The sequence below is a fragment of the Leptodactylus fuscus genome, chromosome 8, assembly GCF_031893055.1.
Source record: "Leptodactylus fuscus isolate aLepFus1 chromosome 8, aLepFus1.hap2, whole genome shotgun sequence".
Taxonomy (NCBI): domain Eukaryota; kingdom Metazoa; phylum Chordata; class Amphibia; order Anura; family Leptodactylidae; genus Leptodactylus; species Leptodactylus fuscus.
Genome location: NC_134272.1, coordinates 33,193,727 through 33,213,534, shown reverse-complemented (window position 1 = coordinate 33,213,534; position 19,808 = coordinate 33,193,727). Strand labels below are relative to the sequence as shown.

Here is a 19,808-nt window from a genome sequence, read left to right as displayed (position 1 = left end):
GAAGACAGTAGACGGATTATGTTTAGAATTAAATCCAATATAAAAATATAGAATATAAATGTAAAAAGTAGAAATATTTCTTCTAGGAGAACATCTATTGCTGTCACTGAAAAATCGCGGATGTGGAATATATAATGCAAACATGATGCTTGTTCCTGTATCTCCAGACAGTCGTATTACTCAGTTTCCAGTTCCGTTCCATTCCTGAACTGATACCTCAATAGGGGTGTTATGGATGCCACACAACCAAACGTAAAAGAAATACCAAAAATTCCTTCATATTCAGGAAATGGAAAACCTGAGAACTGTGCATGTGGTTCTAATCTATATTCATATAAACCTGAAGACTTAATAAACGTCTGGAATGGTTATTGCTTGAGAGAAGGTTCTGGGAACATCTTATCTATCCCATAGGGTACCGCTCAATTGTTTAAGAACTTATACATTCAGCAGCGTAACATTGTTCATACATGTGACCGTTCTGGTTTTCTCTTCAGGCATATAGATTTGTATTCAGTCTATACAGCTGCAGTCATGGGGTTTTTCTGCCTTGGATCTTGGGTTCTATACTGGTATCGATCCTGGCCTGACCTTCCTCCAGTACCATAGCCTGGTAATCTGTGTGCTTGCGGTGGAGATGGTGGCACATCTTGTCGTAGAGGACCCTTGGCTGTCGGAGGATGATATGGAGGGAATCTATAGTTCTCTTCTTGATGGGACTGGGATCTGGGATAGGTACCTTTTGTGCCTGGAGATGTCACATCATAGTAGTAAGGTGGTTCTCTCTCTTTGTACATGGTGCGTGGACTAGTCATGTACTCTACAGGCTCCACTGGTCCAGGTCTGAAAAATAAAAGCAGTGCGTTACCTTTAAGATTTGTGTAATACACATTCTGACTGACGGTACTGTATGATTTGTAATACCCTGTCATGCGCACACTTTTTTACAATTTTACGGTTATTCTATAGATCTATATAGCGTTAAAGGGGTTGTCCGGTTTCAGACTAATATTGAGTGACAAATCTTATTTTTATAATAAAATGTTCTAATATTATCCGATATACTTTCTATACCAATTCCTCATGCTGTCATTCATTCTACTTACTGCCAATGGATGGAAATCGGTCCATGGTCATGTGATATATTGTCTATGGTCATGTGATATATTGTCTATGGTCATGTGATATATTGTCTATGGTCATGTGATGTACACACAGGTCCACAATTTGTTATAGTCACAGCACAGTAATCGTACATCTCCACCACATGACCATGGACTGACTTATAGCCACTAGAGCTAAACAGAACGAATGACAACAAGCAGAGATCTAGAATAACAGTAAAAGTACAACTCGAGAAATAGACCAACAAAGAGGTGATGTTTATAAAAATCCTTATTCATTATGAGTTAATGTTGATGGATTAAAGTTACAGTGACCAAATAAATTCTTAGGGAGCCTTCACACGGAGTAAATGCGCGTGTATTTTTGCAAAATACACGTGTAAAAATAAGACTCCCATTGGCTTCAAGAAGTGAGTAGCTCCCATTGAAGTCAGTGGGAGCAGGTTTTGGCAGCGGATTTTGAGGCAGATTCCACGTCAAAATACGCTGCCAAAAAACCATGTGAACTGACCCTTAATGGGAAGAGAGGAGTAGGCCACTGCCCAGCATTTCTGGATTATATCTCCTAAGAACAAAAGGATCAGACATGTTGAATTCCAACTTCTGTCTTTCAAGGTAAAGAAAGATGTAAATGATCTCCCACCATACCCATTGGATGGCTGGTCCTGTTGGTATTGCTGGGTTACCCCACAGTACTTTGATGTGTGTGACCATCTTTGTCTCTTTTGGTCCACTAAACCAAATACATTTGTTATAATACGAGCAGATTGACCACTGAAGGAAATATCTGTATGATATTTCTTATATTGAATAGTAATATAGTATTCGGAGTGCTTGTTTTGTTTTTTGTTTTTTTTATACAATTAAAGAAACTTTTATTAGAATGAAACCTAAATCTCAGTGTGATACAGTTGTCATTTACCAATTTATGCGGACACAAACAATGCCAACTGCACTCTGCCAACATGACAGGTGTTACAAAATATGGCCGTATTGGGGGGGGGGGGGAATTAATATTCACACAACCTCAGAACAGCAAGTGAATTTCTTATAACCTGAAAATAATAAACCACATTACCGAAACGGCTGTGTGTATCATCAAGTGAATGTAAATGTTAACTAGGAAATATATTAAGCAGTGGGCGAATGACTTCTCCACCATGGGGAGCTGCTTGTACAAGCAGAATAAGCTACAGGATACCAAAGTGTTTGTAGACTTTCAATAGCCCCTTCCCTTCAGTTTACATTGTGTGAGAGAAGTCCAGAAACTACAGAAGAGTCTCCAAGGACTTGACATGTAATATGTAGAAAACTCGAATGTTGGATCGCTGGTTGGAGGTCATTCTGTACAGGGCCATTGACTGCATTATGTCACTACCAGGTGTTAAATAGACTATTGACAGGCAACATACGCTTTATAAAGTGCAGGAGGATATGTAAAATGCTGCAAGCTTACTGGAATACAACTGGACAGAACACAAAATTAATACATTAGTCTATATTCTCCCCATCCAGATGTCTCTCATTTAGCACACAATAATAGAATACATTTCACTTTATGGGCTATGAGATCTTGGCAAGAAGACGATGTTCAGGTTGTAAAATGAACATTAAGAACGCTCAGCATTTCCTCTGTCTGGACGTTGCCTGCAATAGTGCAGAGATTTCTACTTTGTGGAGATAGGAAGAAAGATCGGTACTATTCCGTTATCGGGCCAGCAGCAGCGCAGTTCAGCAGCAGCTTTCGGGACAGCAGTTCAGCAGCGGGAATTACAATGACATCCGAGGACTGCTGGCCCGATGCTTGTGCCCAGTAACCAGTACATCGATGACCCCCCTCCCCCATCCTTCTCCTCCTGCCAGTGCTGCCCCCCAGCTCTCCTTACATCTTCCCCGTACCCTCTCCCCGCCACACGACTAGGCCTCACCTCAGCGCTAGTACCGAGACCGAAAGGAAAGACACCGGGGCTCAATCCAGGCCCTGACAAGAAACACGCCGACTATAGGAACGGTGAGCTACAGCGAGCCGGAGGGACAAACTTTCTGCAGCGTCCGGCGGCTATCTAGTAGCATTCATTGCTCAAGATTTACGGTGAGGCCTATTACAGGGAGAGGGTACGGGGCAGATGTAAGAAGAGCTGGGGGGCAGCACTGGAAGGAAGAGGAGGATGAGGGCATCGATCGATGTACTGCCTACTACACACAAGCACGGCCTCTATCATCGGGCCAGCATCGGCTTAGTCATGTGGCGGGGAGAGGGTACGGGGTAGATGTAAGGAGAGCTGGGGGGCAGCACTGGAAGGAGGAGGAGATGGAGGGGGGGTCATTGATGTACTGGCTACTGGGCACAAGCATCGGGCCAGCAGTCCTCGGATGTCATTGTAATTCCCGCTGCTGAACTGAACTGCTGTCCCGAAAGCTGGTGCTGAAATGCGCTGCTGCTGGCCCGATAACGGAATAGTACCGAAAGATCTTCCCAAATCCTCTGACATGGGTTTTCTATCGCCTGTCACAAATTTTTTTTTTTTTTTTTTTTTTTTTTTATATAGATGTCTGTTAAAAACTGACATATCTGTCCTACACATTGCAGCAGTGATGACTGATTTAATACTCATGAATATCTATGGGTCTATTCATATGGATTTTAGAAAGCATGTCAGTTTTTTCTTGTTTGTTTTTTTCTGCAGCCATGAAAAATAGTTCATTAACGGACATGTGAATAGACCCATAGACATTCATGGGCTTTAAAAAGGCCATCACATTGCTGTTTTTCACTGTTGTTTTTAATGTGTATTAGAAAACGTAAGTACTTTAGTGAGAAATTGGCCCGAAACTAATTCTGTTCTAACAAATTGTAACCATAACTGATGTAAATAACATAAACTATCAATGGGGAACTATATATCATATGTACGAGTATAATATAGTTCATCAATGATATCACACATCAGAATCTACAACATATGCTGGAAGAATAATTCTTCCTCTTGTTGAGTGTGACCTGAATCCTATTGCTACTGGTGATATTGATGATCACTACATGAAACAGGTCAGCAGTTCTTCACTTTAACATCACAGGATGTTTTGTGACCTCTCCATTAGTGTTAGTGTGACGACACATGACCCAGTATTGCTCTTCATAGTGTGATAGAATTAACCGGGAGGATAATCCATTTCATTTCATTTTTAATATAATCAAAAACATCAAAGGAGCTGTAATAGACTCCATAGCAGTGTCCACAATTGCTGCTTTTATGTATTTTTCATGGTCATTTATAGGACCGAGTGGAATGAATAGTTGACCTAGATTTATGGAAAGATTAAATACTGTATGTTTAGGCCAAGGGTTTCCAAAGTGAATGGTTCATTTTCTGGTCACTGCAGTGTTTATCATTTTTTGATTTTATTTTTCTTTTATAATGGTCTGCTGGTCTTAGTACATCTAGACAGTCTTGATATAGTAAATCCTAACAATTTTGCGATGCACTTATTTTATACCAATACGATACAGGTTAGATTAAGACAATGACTGTGGGACTCATAACCATCTATGTACATAGACAATGTTTTTACTAAAAAAAAGAGGGATGTTTCCAGTGGCGTAACTAGGAACGGTGGGGCCACATGGCGAACTTTTGACACGGGGTTTCCCCCTGACCGACGCCTGCTGAAGATTCCGATCGACCCCCCCCCCCCCCCCCCCGCATTCCTGTGCTCTCTATTATGCCCCATGGTGGCCCCTGCACACAGTATTATGCCCCATGGTGGCCCCTACACACACTATGATGCCCCATGGTGGCCCCTGCACACAGTATTATGCCCCATAGTGGCCCCTGCACACAGTATTATGCCCCATGGTGGCCCCTGCACACAGTATTATGCCCCACTGTGGACACCCATGAACAATTATTACACTCTGGGGTCTTTTTAAGGTCCATTCGCTGTGCTGGAGGGAAAAACCGCCTCACTGACAAAAAACAGCTTCCTAATCCTGCGGGGCCACACGGTGGCTCAGTGGTTAGCACTGCAGCCTTGCAGCGCTAGAGTCCTGGTGTTCAAATCCCACCAAGGGCATAAAACCATCTGCAAGGAGTTTGTATGTTCTCCCTGTGTTTGCATGGATTTCCATCCCATATTCCAAAGACATACTGATAGGGAAAAATGTACATTGAGCTCTTGGGGCTCACAATCTACAAAGAAAAAAAAAACAAAAAACAGCTTCCTAATCCCTGAAGCGTTTTTTTTCCGGACCAAATTCCGCCACACCCTATTCATGTGTGAACTAGCCCTTAGGGTCTGGATGTCAGACCTTACTGATCAGATACTGGTGACCTATCCTGATAACCCCTTTAAGGCTCCAGGACCAATGGAATCTCTTAGTATCCGTTTGACAATGAATGATCTATAGCCGTCATGATTACATTATAAACTGAAGCAATGCTATAAATGTGAATGGAGACGTTAGGGTATGTTCACACGGCAGAAAATGTTTGTCTCAGTGTCAACTTCTGAGCGGCTAGCTGTAACAGGATGCCGATACAGTGCATCAGCAAAACTCTGTGTGAACATAGCCTAAACATCTTTTTTTTTTTTTTCTTTTTAAACCAACATATATGTAGGTCAAATCCTTTTGTTCAGTATATAGCCCGAGTCTAAATATCCCACTTGTCACCTTTACGTCTTCTCCCTTTACTTTTCCCGCTTGTTGGTAAGCCATCTATATTGCACATAGAATAGAATATGTGGATTTTTTTTTGTTGTTGCCATGACAACTGCATCCAAATTCCTAGAGAGGCTCAGATGTAGAGCGTTGAGGAGTTGGCCATCACTTTGATATCGCTTACTTTTTTAAAGGTCATTTTAAATTCCATCGGGCAATATTGTCTTCTTGAATAATACACGACATCTGAGGGGGACTGTTACCAGCCATAGAAGGGAATTAGATGGCCTTTAACAAAATACAATAATATTGGTTCACTCTCCGTGTTAGCAAATAGGAATAATAACCAGGCAGAGCCAACGCTATGCTAAGATATGGGAAATAAGCTGTGTTCTCATCATAGGGCAATACTGAATAATTTGAAGGTTTTGATACAAAGCTGATGATTGTTTTCCGGATATATGATTCCTTCTAATACTTATTGCCATGTGTGTTTGTGATTCTTCCCGCGCTGTCACTATCTCTTTCACATGGTCCCACCTGGCCAAGGATAGGCGCCTTCCTCAAGATTCAAAGACACATTCAAGGACGCACGCTATCTGCCTTAGAATGATTTAGTAATTGTCCCATTGGAATCACTTAGTGCAAATGTTTCCTGTCTAAAGTAAAATGAGGTACAGAAGGGAGAGCAGGCTGAGCTGTGTCTGGAAATCCTGGTTACCCTCTGGGATCTGATACGGGATGAGTGCGGGGCTGGATCAGACAAGCACTCATAGTCCTCACTGAGATAGTCCAGACTAGGTGTTGAAGGAAGAGACAAAAGCTGCCCCCGACACACAAAAATGGTTCCTAAATGGCACAAGCCGCAGGACAACTGGTATCTTTACACTCACACCTACTCTTTATTCAGTCATTCCACTCATCACGTCTCTGGAAATGATTTCCTATTGCTATTGAAGTGCAGAGGATTCGACTAGGAACAACCCAAGGATCCTCCCTGCTCAACGTACGTTCAGATGAACCTGGGACTGGAACAATTCTGTATAATGAATAGAACAAGGCATCAATGTGTTATTCTGCTAAACTCATTACGACCGAGCCGTATGTTTGCATTTGCTAAAGCAGGGAGGTGAACCAAAAATGAAATGGATGAAAATAACATCCAAGATGCACGGCGTTGGCATATTACTGTTCTCTATTACGCAGTGCAAATCCTGACCTACATATTTATAAGAAGGATGGATTACGCTGTCATGATGTGAATGGGCGTCTTTTTAAGTGCTGGATTAGTTTGTCTGTAGAAGAAAAACAAGTGGCAATCCTGAACAAGTCTGTAATTGTGTCTGATTGGTCCTCGCTAATGAGAAATGTGAGCAAAATTAGAATAAGACGCAGACAAGTGTAATGCAATTTATATGTAACTGTATATGTGGAAATGTTCGCCATATAGAGTTACATTAATATCGCCAAAGTAAGTGATTGGGCATTTCACATGTTAAGTATTCCAAATGTAATTATGCTAATTAAGAATCAATCCCAGCAATTCCCGATTCCGGCCTAGGCAATATTCTGTCATCTGCATACATCAACAGCACAAGTTCTCTCCTTCCCTCATAGTTTGATGTAATGTATCCACAGGCAGAGCTATAGGGGTTGCAGAGGTAGTAGTTACGACCAGGCCCTGGACCCTGAGGTGGCCCCAAAGGTCCCTCTGACCCATAAATATTCCACTATTCTATCTTGATATAATGTAGGGGCCTATCAAAGATTTCACATTGGGGTTCAGGTGCTTCAAGTTGCATCACTGAATGTATCACTATAGCCCAGGCTGTCTTACCCACACAGGATTGTCTTGGTTATTACATTTGTATATATAAAGTGCTGACTGTGAGAAGAGATCTTTAACCCCCTTAAAGGGATCCTATCATTAGAATCCCTTTTTTTCTAACTAACACGTAGGAATAGCCTTAAGAAAGGCTGCTATTCTCCTACCTTGTAGATGTCTTCTCCGCGCCGCCGTTCAGTAGATATTCCGTTTTCCGTCTTTATGCAAATGTGTTCTCTTGGAGAACTGAAGATGGGCCCAATGCTGCCAGAGAACTCTCTCCAGTGCCACCTCCATCTTCTTCAGGAGCCAGCCGCTTGCCTTCTTGCAGTTTTCCGCAGCTGCACGAAACCGTGCAGCGGCTGAAACGGGGAGCCGGCTGTAACTACCGCTGGAGCTCCCATAGAGGAGGCAGGATGTTGAGCCTTTAAACAATGGCGCCGCTCAAGTGGTTATTTTCACTTTCTGTGCTATTTCCAGCAACTGAACAGCGGTTTGGTTACCAGTGCAACAGGAAACTTCCAAAGGCTCCCGAGTCTTCCAATACTAGGTTTGCTTTAAACCCTCCCTGCAATCCCTTCCAATATACTATTATAGGACATTGACCAAAAGTAAATGCAGGAGATAAAGTGAAGACTAACATTCCGTATGCCAGGCTTGATCTCCCCTAAGGTGGAATAATACACATCATTTATTAACAGGTTCCTGGTCTCCATGTGCCAAAATCTGAAATCTATAGTAAATCTGCCGGCCTGTACTGTATTGTGCCCTTCCCTTTACGCCACCTTTTTGGAAAAATTACGCAAATGCACTAAAAGTCTCAAATTGTGATGCAAAAACAGAAACTTGCAACTTTATCATTCATGTGTAATTCATGATGAAGCAGAGAGTCCGCTGGCGCAGGAGACTGGTCACGACTGGAGTAAAATATGCAGGTCTTCATGTATCCCCCCCCCCCCCCAATGTGTTACTACAATACTACGAAACCTTTCACTTACTATATACATATACTGCATATGTGCATGACAATATAATGATACTTTTTTTTTTCCACTTCTCATGAAAAAGGAACAAAAACAGCCCTGAACTGATTGCGGAAGACTCTTATACCGAAGGAAATGGCTTTGCTTTTTAAGTCTAAGTTTTTTAGTGCTGATTATAATTACTATCCTCTGACCTGCACTACATCTCACCAGATGTCTGGGCTCATGCAACCCATCTATACACACTCCCAATGTAATAGATTGTTCAACCTCACCTCTTCACTGCAACATATGGATTGGGGGGGGGGTGCTATACTGCAATACAAATGCCCAAACACATAATAAAGATAATCATACATAACCAAATGATACTCAAAGTGAATACTCTTTATATGAGACTCCTTGTTCTATAAAGAAAACAATCTATAGCAGAGGATCTCCCATTGAGAATGCAAACAAGGAGATTGTAAAGACAACATTCTATGTCTTGCTCACTTTGTATGCAAATACAAGAGGCAGAGAAAGCAAGTGATGGCGCTGATAAGAGGATCTAACACATCTTATGTGAACACAACAAAGGTGTTCGGCTGCATTGAGGATTAGATCAAAGAAAAGAAAGTAAGAGTTTCACTCTGAAACAAAGGGTTTTGTGGATCTATTAAGTCAGACTGTGTGCAGGTGAAAGGAGGTGACAAGTACTTGTGAAAATTATTAGGCCCTAACTTAGTATCACCAATGAACAGCCAAGGTAGACTGCCGAATATACGGACGCATTAACCCCTTGCACACCCTCCAATGAGTAAATAAAGAATAGACTTCTAAACCGTTATTTCCTTAGGCTACAGAAACTCTTCAGTCCGTACAATATTTCCATCTGAGCAACTTAAAAATATGAGCTGCATCTTACACAATGATCCTTGGTATTGGACACGTGGATGAAATTTTACACTTCTTTCTCACCAAGTAAGGAACAGAAAATCCAGTTAATTATATAAAAAGGTGAAAACAGCAAAGAGGTTGTGTAACCTTGTGAAGCCATAACAATCAATTTACATCAAGCTGCTGCCGGGCAAAGTCCAGGTGAATGGAAAGTATAAAGTGGACATGTACAGATGAGATTACATTGGAGGGCCTAAAATTCTGTCTGAGACCACTTTTTGCTGACAGCAGTTTGATGTTCACCAAAGGCTTGGGTGTTGTCGGGTTTTCAGACCGTCATGCAAACAAAATAAAGGATCTTTATCACATAACTCAAAGCCCAGACCCAGCTACAGATTCCAGCAGAGATTGACCCGCCATTTTCTTATAAATTATGGCTCTGCCAGGAATCAAAATGGCAACTTTATAAATCAACCATGGAAGATCAGGAAACGGCCATCTTAAATGTCTGCTTTATGCTTAAAAGGCCTGTCCAGGATTAGAAAAAACATGGCTGCCTTCTTCCAAAAACCGTATCACACCTGTCTACTGGTTGTGTGTTGTGATACTTCAGCTTAGCCCCACTTACTATCATTAAGCTAAGCTTTAAGGCCCAATGTACACGTGAGAATCTGGGACTGAAAATCTTCCCATCCCGAACCAAGTCAGGAGACCAGGACTCCTGGCATTAAGGTGATATATCATAGGGAAAGTTCCTGCCTGCAAGCGGCTTCACTGTCCCATACTGTATATAGTACAGACAGTATAGCCATGGGGAGGAAGGAACTCTCAGAATCATAGATCACTATGATGCAAGGAGTCCTGGCCTCCTGATTGGGTTTCCCTGTGTGTGGGGGGCTTTAGGAAACCTTACCAGGAGGCACAGGAGTTAGGGACTACCATTCTTGAGGTAGGCATGGATCCCAAAGGTGGCCACTAGTTTCTCACCATACCAAACATCAGCATTAAGTACTCTATTATAGCAAATGTCAATATGGATGATATTGGGTGGCTGACTGTGCAAAACATTCAGATGAAACCCAATTTAAGGGTGTCCTTGAATGTTTTGTCCATTTCTTTAATGTAAGCATCATATGCATTGTTGGATGGAATGGGAATGGATGTCCCTTCAAACTCATAAGCCTTTCTTCATGTGTATCCAGCCGGTGGGCCGCCAGTGCTTTTACTTCTCAATAAGTGAAACTCCAACTGATTTCAGCTTTATTATATTACTGACCATGCGGTAACACTGAAAAACACAGAAAAACAGCGCGGCCAGAAATGATATACAGATGAAATTAATTGGTGTTACTGAGAAGTAAAATCAGTGGCAGCCCCGATACTGAATATGGCAATAGCAACATCCAGGTACACAGATTGGCACTTTGATTGAAAAAGCAACAGAAATGCAACAGAGCTGCACTGTGTGAACCAGCCATGAAAGTATAGTTGTATGTTATAAATTTTGTTTGTTAGATAGGACAATCAATAACGTGGGATGAACCCCAAGTTAAGTAACCTTTCCAAGTACTCCAATCCATCCTTAACTTCTTCAGTTACTTTCTCTGAATCTGGTCCAGTTGTTCCTCTTATACACAGATGATTCCATGTATGATCGGACTACTCATATGTGTTGTTACTTACATCTATGCATATTTCCTTCATCCTGAGATTGCATTTGCCTTGGCACAGTGGCCTGGCACTGATGTTTCCAGTCAATGTTTCATGTGGTACGTCTTAGCCAGGCATCTCAATAAAATTATAGCCAGCTAAACCATAATATATAGTAAGTTGGAGTGGGGAATCCCTAGTAGCCACCTTGCAGATCTATGACCTTGTATAAATACTTAGCCTTTGCCTGGAAATACTTTCATTTAGCTATATATTTTCCATGTGCATAGAAGAGGACCTTTGGCCCATCTTCATTCAATCCTGAATGGAGACCTTCTCTCTTCGCAAAACGAGTCTGTTTTTTGCAAACAAAATATAGTCCTTAAAACGGTTCATAAACCGCCAGGTCTCCAGAATCTTGCTCTCGCTGTGGGTTACAGGAACCAGTCCATATATTATAGAATAGCACCAAAATAGCGTCCAACAGAGAGGTAACTGAGCACAATTGTTTGGTGAAGTCTTATTTTAGGACAGCCGTTCTTCCTACATCCTCCACAGTAATTGCTCTTCCAGGGCGACCATGTCCTGCAGATAAGAGACTTGTACCTACTGTTACAGATCTGTGGAAAGTAGGACTGGGTGTGTAAATAATTGCAGTCAGGTTGTAGAGATTTGATGATGTGTGAACTAAACACAGAGGTGTTTTCTTTATTTACACTGGCCATGCTGCGCTCTAGAGTTTCAAGATACCATGCTGTGTTTATCCAATTAGTCTAGAGTTAAGCAGGCCGCAGAAGAAGGGGCCCTTCACATACGCCAATGTGATGGAAACCTGAGAGCCCTGTTTAAAATACTTGTACTTAAACTGTAAGCTCCTAGGCACACCAATTCCCTTTCTTAAATGTTTACTTAAAGACGTGGCATTCCAATCAGCGCTAGCTTTTTAATTAATCCATAGGGAGTTGGGGAAGTGCGCCCACTTTCCAGTCCACCCACCACAACATCAAATCTCTGGTCAAGTAAACTGTCCACGACTTCTACCTGCTCCAGATCCGACGCCGCCTCACATTTAGCCACGGCTGCTATTCTACCTAGAGTGCGAGCGCTATCCTTTATTATGTCTATATGTCTCTAGTCAAAGGTAATGTCTAGTTGTATCTAGTGATCATGATGGATAAGAGATGTTTCGCCCACAATAATCGTGCGGCTGAATGTTAATGGCTGAGCGGTGTTGCATGTTAAACAGCTGTTTTCCATGTTATACGGCCACATAAACATCCATTATAAAACTGCATCCAAGTTACTTGGTGTCGTTCATACCCAATGCAATGCCGGTCCATGAGGTCTCATCCTAAAGCCATACATGTTACATTTTTGTCACTAAAAAAGGCAAAGAACAAGTAATTTGGCCAATTTGCACAGACTCGCTGCATTTTTTTTTTTTTTTTTAAATGTTTTTCTATAGATGATGGAACTGTTTGTATGAACAATCTTATCCATCATTTCATCCATCTGAAATGTAATGTGTATGGACAGCTTTAGGCAACATGGATTCTGTCTACTCATAAAAGCCCTGTAATCTGCTGATGGGACCTTTATAACAGCGATGGGAAATCTGAAATTACCTGAGCCCTGTGGGGCTAATATGCCTTAAGTATCTCCCACTGTTTATATAGCATTAAACATAGCTCGCAGTGCTGTATACACAGCAATATCACTTTGACACATAGAAGACACCATCTTGGAACCTAAAGTACATATGATACCAACAATTCTGGATACCATACAATTTTCATGTATGAATAAATAACAGTTTTATATTTAATAATTTAGTGAAATTCATCCACACAATACTTGTAGCAACCAAATTGTCCCAATAATTGCTACGTCATACAATATGGTGGACACGGGTGAGGTAATTGGAGAACCAAGAGGAAACTACACAAACTTCAACAGACTATGTAAACTCTATTCAGATGTTACCTTAAGGTGCCTATATGAGGTAACGAGAATTCAGCCAACAGTTAATCCTCCCAACCCCCCTATACATATACAGTATACTGTCAGTTCAGCTGAGGATGCACGTTTTCAGTGTGTAGAGTAGAGAAGGTCCATGGCAGATATTTTGTGGCAACTTATCTCCTGGGATAAGGCAAGATTCATTATGCCTCATCCTCTCTTCCCTGGAAATATGACAAATGTAACCACATCACACCCATTATATGGTTGACCGGTCTTGCAAAAATCATTGCATTTGAGTGACCCAAGTCTAATATTAATAGTCACGTTTCACTGTATCCAAATCTAGAACCCCAGGTCTGCAAGACAACAGTGCTGACCATTGACCACTCCTGCTCTAAAGTAGTCCTGGTACTAAATAAATACTAGAGCCCCCTATTAAGCGCTGCACATCGCAGAATAAAAGTAATACAAGATCAAATCAATCAATGAAATCCCCAAAAAGTAAAAAAAAAAAAGAAAAAGTTAAACACAAATAAGAAACTTCTTTTTTGATTCCTATATGAACTTCCTTGAGTTTGGAGTCTTGCCCATGCATACATTGACCTTGCACTACTCAAGACATGTTTGTCTGCCCTATTATTATGTTTTAGTCAACAGAGTTTATTTTCGATTTTTGGAACGAAGTATTACGCAGGCGTCCCAGAACACATTTATTTCCATTACTTTGATTTATAAAGAGCTTGCAAAGCTATAATTTTTTTTGTGGCTTATGGGAGCTCCAAGTGGTTAACAACATTGGCCTTCACTTCCCACGCCTACACAGCGCTGTGTGATTGTAGCAAATCACTTAATGGCCCAGTGTGCGCATTTATCTGAGCGTAATTGTCCTCCTATCACCTCCTGAGCATTGCCATCCCACTAATTTGTTCTGTTGCCATTCTGGAAGTGTGAGGCAGCTTCATTCTTTCTGGGGTGTGTAAAAAGACAAAGATCCAGTTGTGTCAATTTGTGCCACACTGACGCCTACATACCACACACTGCAGCTTTGTTATTGTACATTTGATATGGGTTTTTAACAGTGGAGAATAATTTATGAATTAGAAAACAATAAATGCCGGTTGAAGTGCCATTGTGTATCCGTGACGCCAAATGTGCAATCCTTTACAGAAGCCATATAACGTACAATACTAAGCTTCCATGTGAATGCTGCCATTCAGAACAGACCATAAATCATTTAATCTATTTTTGTAGTTGTTTTTGTTACTAACAAATGTCCATTTTAATGCATGTTTGATCCACCAATTGCAAAAATTAAGATCTTATGGATGGATTCTGCCAAACTTGGATATTTGGAAAGGTGCCCAATTATTTGATGAATGTAAAGTGACTGAAGATGTAATAGTGACTAAATACATCAGACACATAGAAGACGTCATTTTTGCAGTCAGTAAGCTTTGTTTTTCAGTTGCATCACAGGAGCACAAAAATAGAAGAATGAAGACAGACCTATAACATACCAGCAGCACCCAATGGACTTTTAATGGGATCTGTTAGGTTCTGCTGCCGTGTCATGATGGAGTCCTCTAATACAGGCTCCAAATCGAAATGTGAACCGTGCCTAATTAGCATGATGAACATTTTTATAAGGCTATGAGATATATGGATGTTTTACAAGTTATGCAAGTGGATGCACAAATAGATGATATATGAGGAGCAGATCTGAACAACAGCCAGATTATTTGCCCAGGTCCGGTGTGTAGTTGTATTTTCTATAGTCAGAATTAATTGATTCCTGCACGTACCACAAGAAATGACCGATTTTACAGGGGGCTCTGAGACTTTTAAATATGCAAATATACCTGAGATCAATGACAAAAATCGATACTTTCCATGTCAGTTGTGCTGAGATCCTTGTCGTATCCAGGAGCACTTAATGCCTAATTTACATAGTCGCACATCAATATTTGTAGGTGACCTATAGTATATAACCTGAAGGAAACTGAAATGCACTTATGTGAAACAAAGGTAACTGACTTGGACCAATACCCTAAGGTGTCATGAAAAAATGTAAATGAAGTGCACCCTTATGAAGCAGAGTCTCCTGTACAAGGAAGTACCAGCATTGTGAGAGTGGTAAGACCGGGGCAATTCAGAGATCCAAATAAATACAAATGCAAATAACAGTTATTGTTGATCAATCTCATTGTGTATGCAGTCCGGAGCAGGAGGAGCGGAGCACATTCACACTTAGCCTCAAGGGGAACATTCAAGAAAACTTTAAATCCCTGCTGTTTCTATGCTTAGGAGTCCATAGGTTGGTCCTATCCGTGACTGACAGTCCTGCCTACATGACTGTACATTGAGCATCGACTGATGGCTAATACTGAGTAGGACTTGGGGAGGGCACGTTTCGTACAGTTCCATTCTGCAGACATATATTGTGTGCAGGCTAGGTTAATCTTTTTTTTTTTTTTTCCTTTTTAATTAATTTGAAAATAATTTACATATCTAGGTTAGCATCCAATGTCTTATGTAATGGTTATAGCTAAAGAAGTCCTTTGAAGGGTTGGTAGTAGTAGTGCTACAGATTTTTATTTTAACACCTGTTTTTTGAGAAAATGCTGTTTACGCCCCAGACCGCACATGTGCAACCCATTCATACAGGGCATATGGGACCTCAGTTCTCATGACTGGGGCTCAGGGTCAGACTGATTTTTCCTATAGAAAATGACTTTGTAGTAACTGGAATACCCTTTTAAGCGCAGAAAGGACAGAGATTATAACACAGATTATACTGAATACTCTCCCTCAACACTATATATCAGAGGTCCTCAAACTTTTTAAATAGGGGGCCAAGTCACTATCCCTCAGGCCATTGGAGGGCCGAAATATAGTTAAAAAAAAAAAAGTAAGATTATATGCTGCACAGAAGCTCCCCCCACAGTATTATATGCTCCTCAGTACACCCCCCACACTGTATTATGGGCTCTTCAGTACGCTCCCCATACACATGGTATTATATGCTCCTGAAAACGCCGCCCCCCCCCCCCCCCCGAGTATTATATGCTTCTCATTACGCCCCCACCCCCGCACACACACAGTATTATATGATCCTCAGTACACCCCCCCACACTGTATTATGGGCTCTTCAGTATGCCCCCCCATACACACGGTATTATATGGTCCCGAATATGCCACCCCCCAGAGTATTATATGCTTCTCATTACCCCCCCCTGCACACATAAAGTATAATATGGTCCTCAGTACACCCCCATACTGTATTATATGCTCCGCAGTACACACACGTGCACACACACACTATTATACTTACCCATGAAGAGCCGCTAGGTGTCCTCCTTCTGACTGCAGGAGCTGATGACTTATGTCATCGCGCCTATATCAGGGCAGAGGCCACATTCTGCAGTCCGTGTAGGGCGCGGACTACGGCCTACACTGACTGCTTTCAGCATTTGCACCTACAACTGAAAGCAGCGATCGCTCACTAACTGGTAATCCTGTACCAGATTCCACATTAGTGAGCGATCTGGGCAACAGCGCAAACGACATGCGGCGGGCCATAAAAATGGCCTGCGGCCTGTAGTTTGAGGACCCCTGCTATAGATCAACTCCCCCTGCTTTATAACACCATTTTCAATGTGACAGATTCCCCTTAAGGCCGATGCCCCACGTGGTGTAAATGCTGTTGCGCAAACGCTGTGGCAAAAAATGCTGCGTTTACTTTCCCTGAAAAGTCGATAGGATTCTAGTGAATCCTGTCCACACATTGCAGGAAAATACCTCCAGCAGAAATGCTGTGTTTTTCAAAACCATTGCATTTTTGCAAATTGCAGCATGTCAATTATACCTACGGAAACATTGGCGGCTTTTCGATGCAGCCTGCTGCATGAGGCCTTAGCATAGATTTAGCAAAGAAAGGCAATGATATACTTTATCAATTTCTGTTTGCAACCTCATCATAGACCGTCATTGCTTACTTCCATGTGATAAGTTGGTCTCAGCTAAGGGCTTGTTCACATCTGCGCCTGGTCTTCGTTATGCAGGTTTCCGTTTCCTGCATAAAACAGAGCAGGATACGGAAACCTGCAGGAGTCTCTATCACCCATTCATTTGAATGGGTGAGAAAGCTGTCCGGCCGTGAGCGGTGGTGAGCATTTTACGCTCTCTGCTGCGAAACCAGGTTTTTTAATCCGGACACAGAGTCGGACATGCAGTACTCTGTGTCCGGATTAAAAAAAACGGTTTCGCGGCGGAGAGCATAAGACGCTCACCGGCGCTCACGGCCGGACCCGGTCTGTGCTTTCCGTCCTCTTGCATGTAGAAGACGGAAAGCACAGAACGGAGTGCTGAACGCAGGTGTGAACCTAGCGTCAGAGATGAATATATACAGTAGGTCATCTATATTCACATCATCCTTTACAAGTAATAATGGTTTGTGTCTGACAGTCGCTGTGTTGTTCACAGTACTGCCACATAGCAATGGGGTCCTGGATGCAGATTCAATCTACATGGAGTTTGTAAGTTTTCCTTGTGTGTTCATGTGTTTCCCAACTTACTCCAAAAACATGCTGATAGGTTTTTGTTATCCTGTAATATTTAACCAGTGTAAGTCTATGTGTTAGAGTTAAATTGTACTACAGATTATATACACGCTATATATATATATATATATATATATATATATATATAAATATATGCAATGTCAGTAAGTAGACAAGAGATAACCCAGTGCATCTTTTACAGATACTACAATGTACATAATGATGAGATAACTCTGCCATGTCAACACTGAGATTTCTGGACAATTCAGAATGCACAGGCAGAATATGTCAATTTCACCTCCCAGACCTTGCAGCCAAGCTAGTGTGAGATGTCACCTAAATGTGATAGCACTTATCTCTGACAGCAATTAACCATGGCTCCTTACACGGTGCACAGTGAGGGGAAACAGCTGGGATACACTCTGATACCAGGGAAAGAAGCTTCTCACCTTCCCTTAGGGACAAAAACACTGGGATTCCAGACATGCTGCAGAATTCCAAAGAAGATTCCGCATGTAACATGATAGTGAAGGGCGATAGTTGTTTTCTGCACAATGGACGAGCAATGATTTTTAGGATACGGTCGCTATATTTTGCACAAAAAAAATGACATAAATGCTACAACTGCTGCATACAGCTATAACCTCTAACACATATACCATTGTTATAGAGTGTTATCAAAGTCATAAGTTTACATGTATGCAGACCTCCCTTGACCTAGTCGTGCAACACCATGTCAAGTCTCATGAGTCAGACGGTCCTGCTGAAATTGGTGGCTTCAATGACATTCATCGAATATATATGGCAACTGTAATAGAAGAAATGGTTAGCCCTGCACTCAGGCTTAATAGTAGAAAAGGAGTACGAGATGTTATACCAAGGATATATTATACACTAGACAAAAAGAATGACTCTAGAATAAGTTTTACTCATTCCTTTATTTTTCTGAACATTTTGCTGTAGATCATCTGGGGAAAAAAGAATTTTCTCACCATATGGCTGCAACGTCTATACTTACAATGAATAATTTAATATAGCACAAGCAATGACTGGCTCAGAGAACAGTAGACCTAGCCGAAGTGCTAAAATTATTGCACTGGATTATTGAACTGTGAAACAATTGAAACATGGCCACTTCGGCCAACTAAAGGTTTAACTGCTGTAAACAATGAAAGATCTACATACAGATGTTACATAACTGTGAATGCAAAAAGAACTATTCACACAATGTGGGAAACTTGTCCTTCAACTCACATCCAAGCCGTTAACACCTCCCACCGACTCCAACTCAAAACATTTATCACATCGGCTCCTTCCTCCACCTTGAATCTAAAAAATTGCTAGTCCATGCCCTCATCATCGTCCGCTTAGACTACAACACCTCCCTTTTCTGTGGCCTCCCAACAAATGCTTTAGCTCCCCTCCAGTCCAACCTCAACTATGCCGCTTGTTTAATCCTCTCCTTGTTTTTCACCATCCTCCCCCATTGTTAATCCCTCCATTGGCTACCCATTGCCCAGCGAAAAGAGTTTAAAATAAAAATGGCATAGATAGCCATCCACAACCTGTCCCCTCCATACAACTGCGACCTATGCTACCTACCCAAATGTAATCTCTGACCCCCTCACGGCTTCCTTCTTTGCTCTTCACATCCGACTCCAAGACTTTCTCCTGTGAATCCATCATACTCTACAAGTCACTACCACGATACAGAAGACTGTCTCGCATATTCACTACCGTCAAGAAACCATGAAAACTCATCTATTCAAGAAAGTCTACAACCTTCAATAATTGTATTACAACTCTTTAGGCCAGGAGCTTCTAGAAACTCTACAGCTATTCCTTGGAAATACTTTGAACATTAATAGGGCTGGGAGATTATGACCTGAATCAAATTTGCAAGTAATTGGACATTTTACCTCAATTATATTTAATGGTGATTATTTTAGGCCTTGCCCCCAGGAGCAGATTATAATAACGGAGAAATAAGTTGTAGCCAGGACCCAGCAACAAGTGATTGTCTATTTGCCACCATTATAATCTGAACTTATCAACTGTATTGGTCTCCTTTTCCCTACTTAGATATTCACATGTATTTACAGCACCCCTGTTCCTTCTATTCAGCCCCAAGCCACTTAAACAACTTTCAATGCACCTGACAGCTCA

The 19,808-nt window shown here is 41.5% G+C and overlaps 1 protein-coding gene across 1 annotated transcript in view; it reads right to left on the bottom strand.

Annotated features, from left to right (window-relative positions):
* Nucleotides 1–489: 489 nt before the first annotated feature.
* The window catches only part of PARD3B (par-3 family cell polarity regulator beta), a 799,946-nt gene continuing 780,627 nt past the window's right edge, over nucleotides 490–19,808 (bottom strand). The window contains exon 23 of the mRNA XM_075284374.1: nucleotides 490–843. Within this exon, the coding sequence (XP_075140475.1) occupies nucleotides 519–843 (325 nt within the window). The 3' untranslated portion in view covers nucleotides 490–518. The remainder of the gene's footprint in view (nucleotides 844–19,808) is intronic.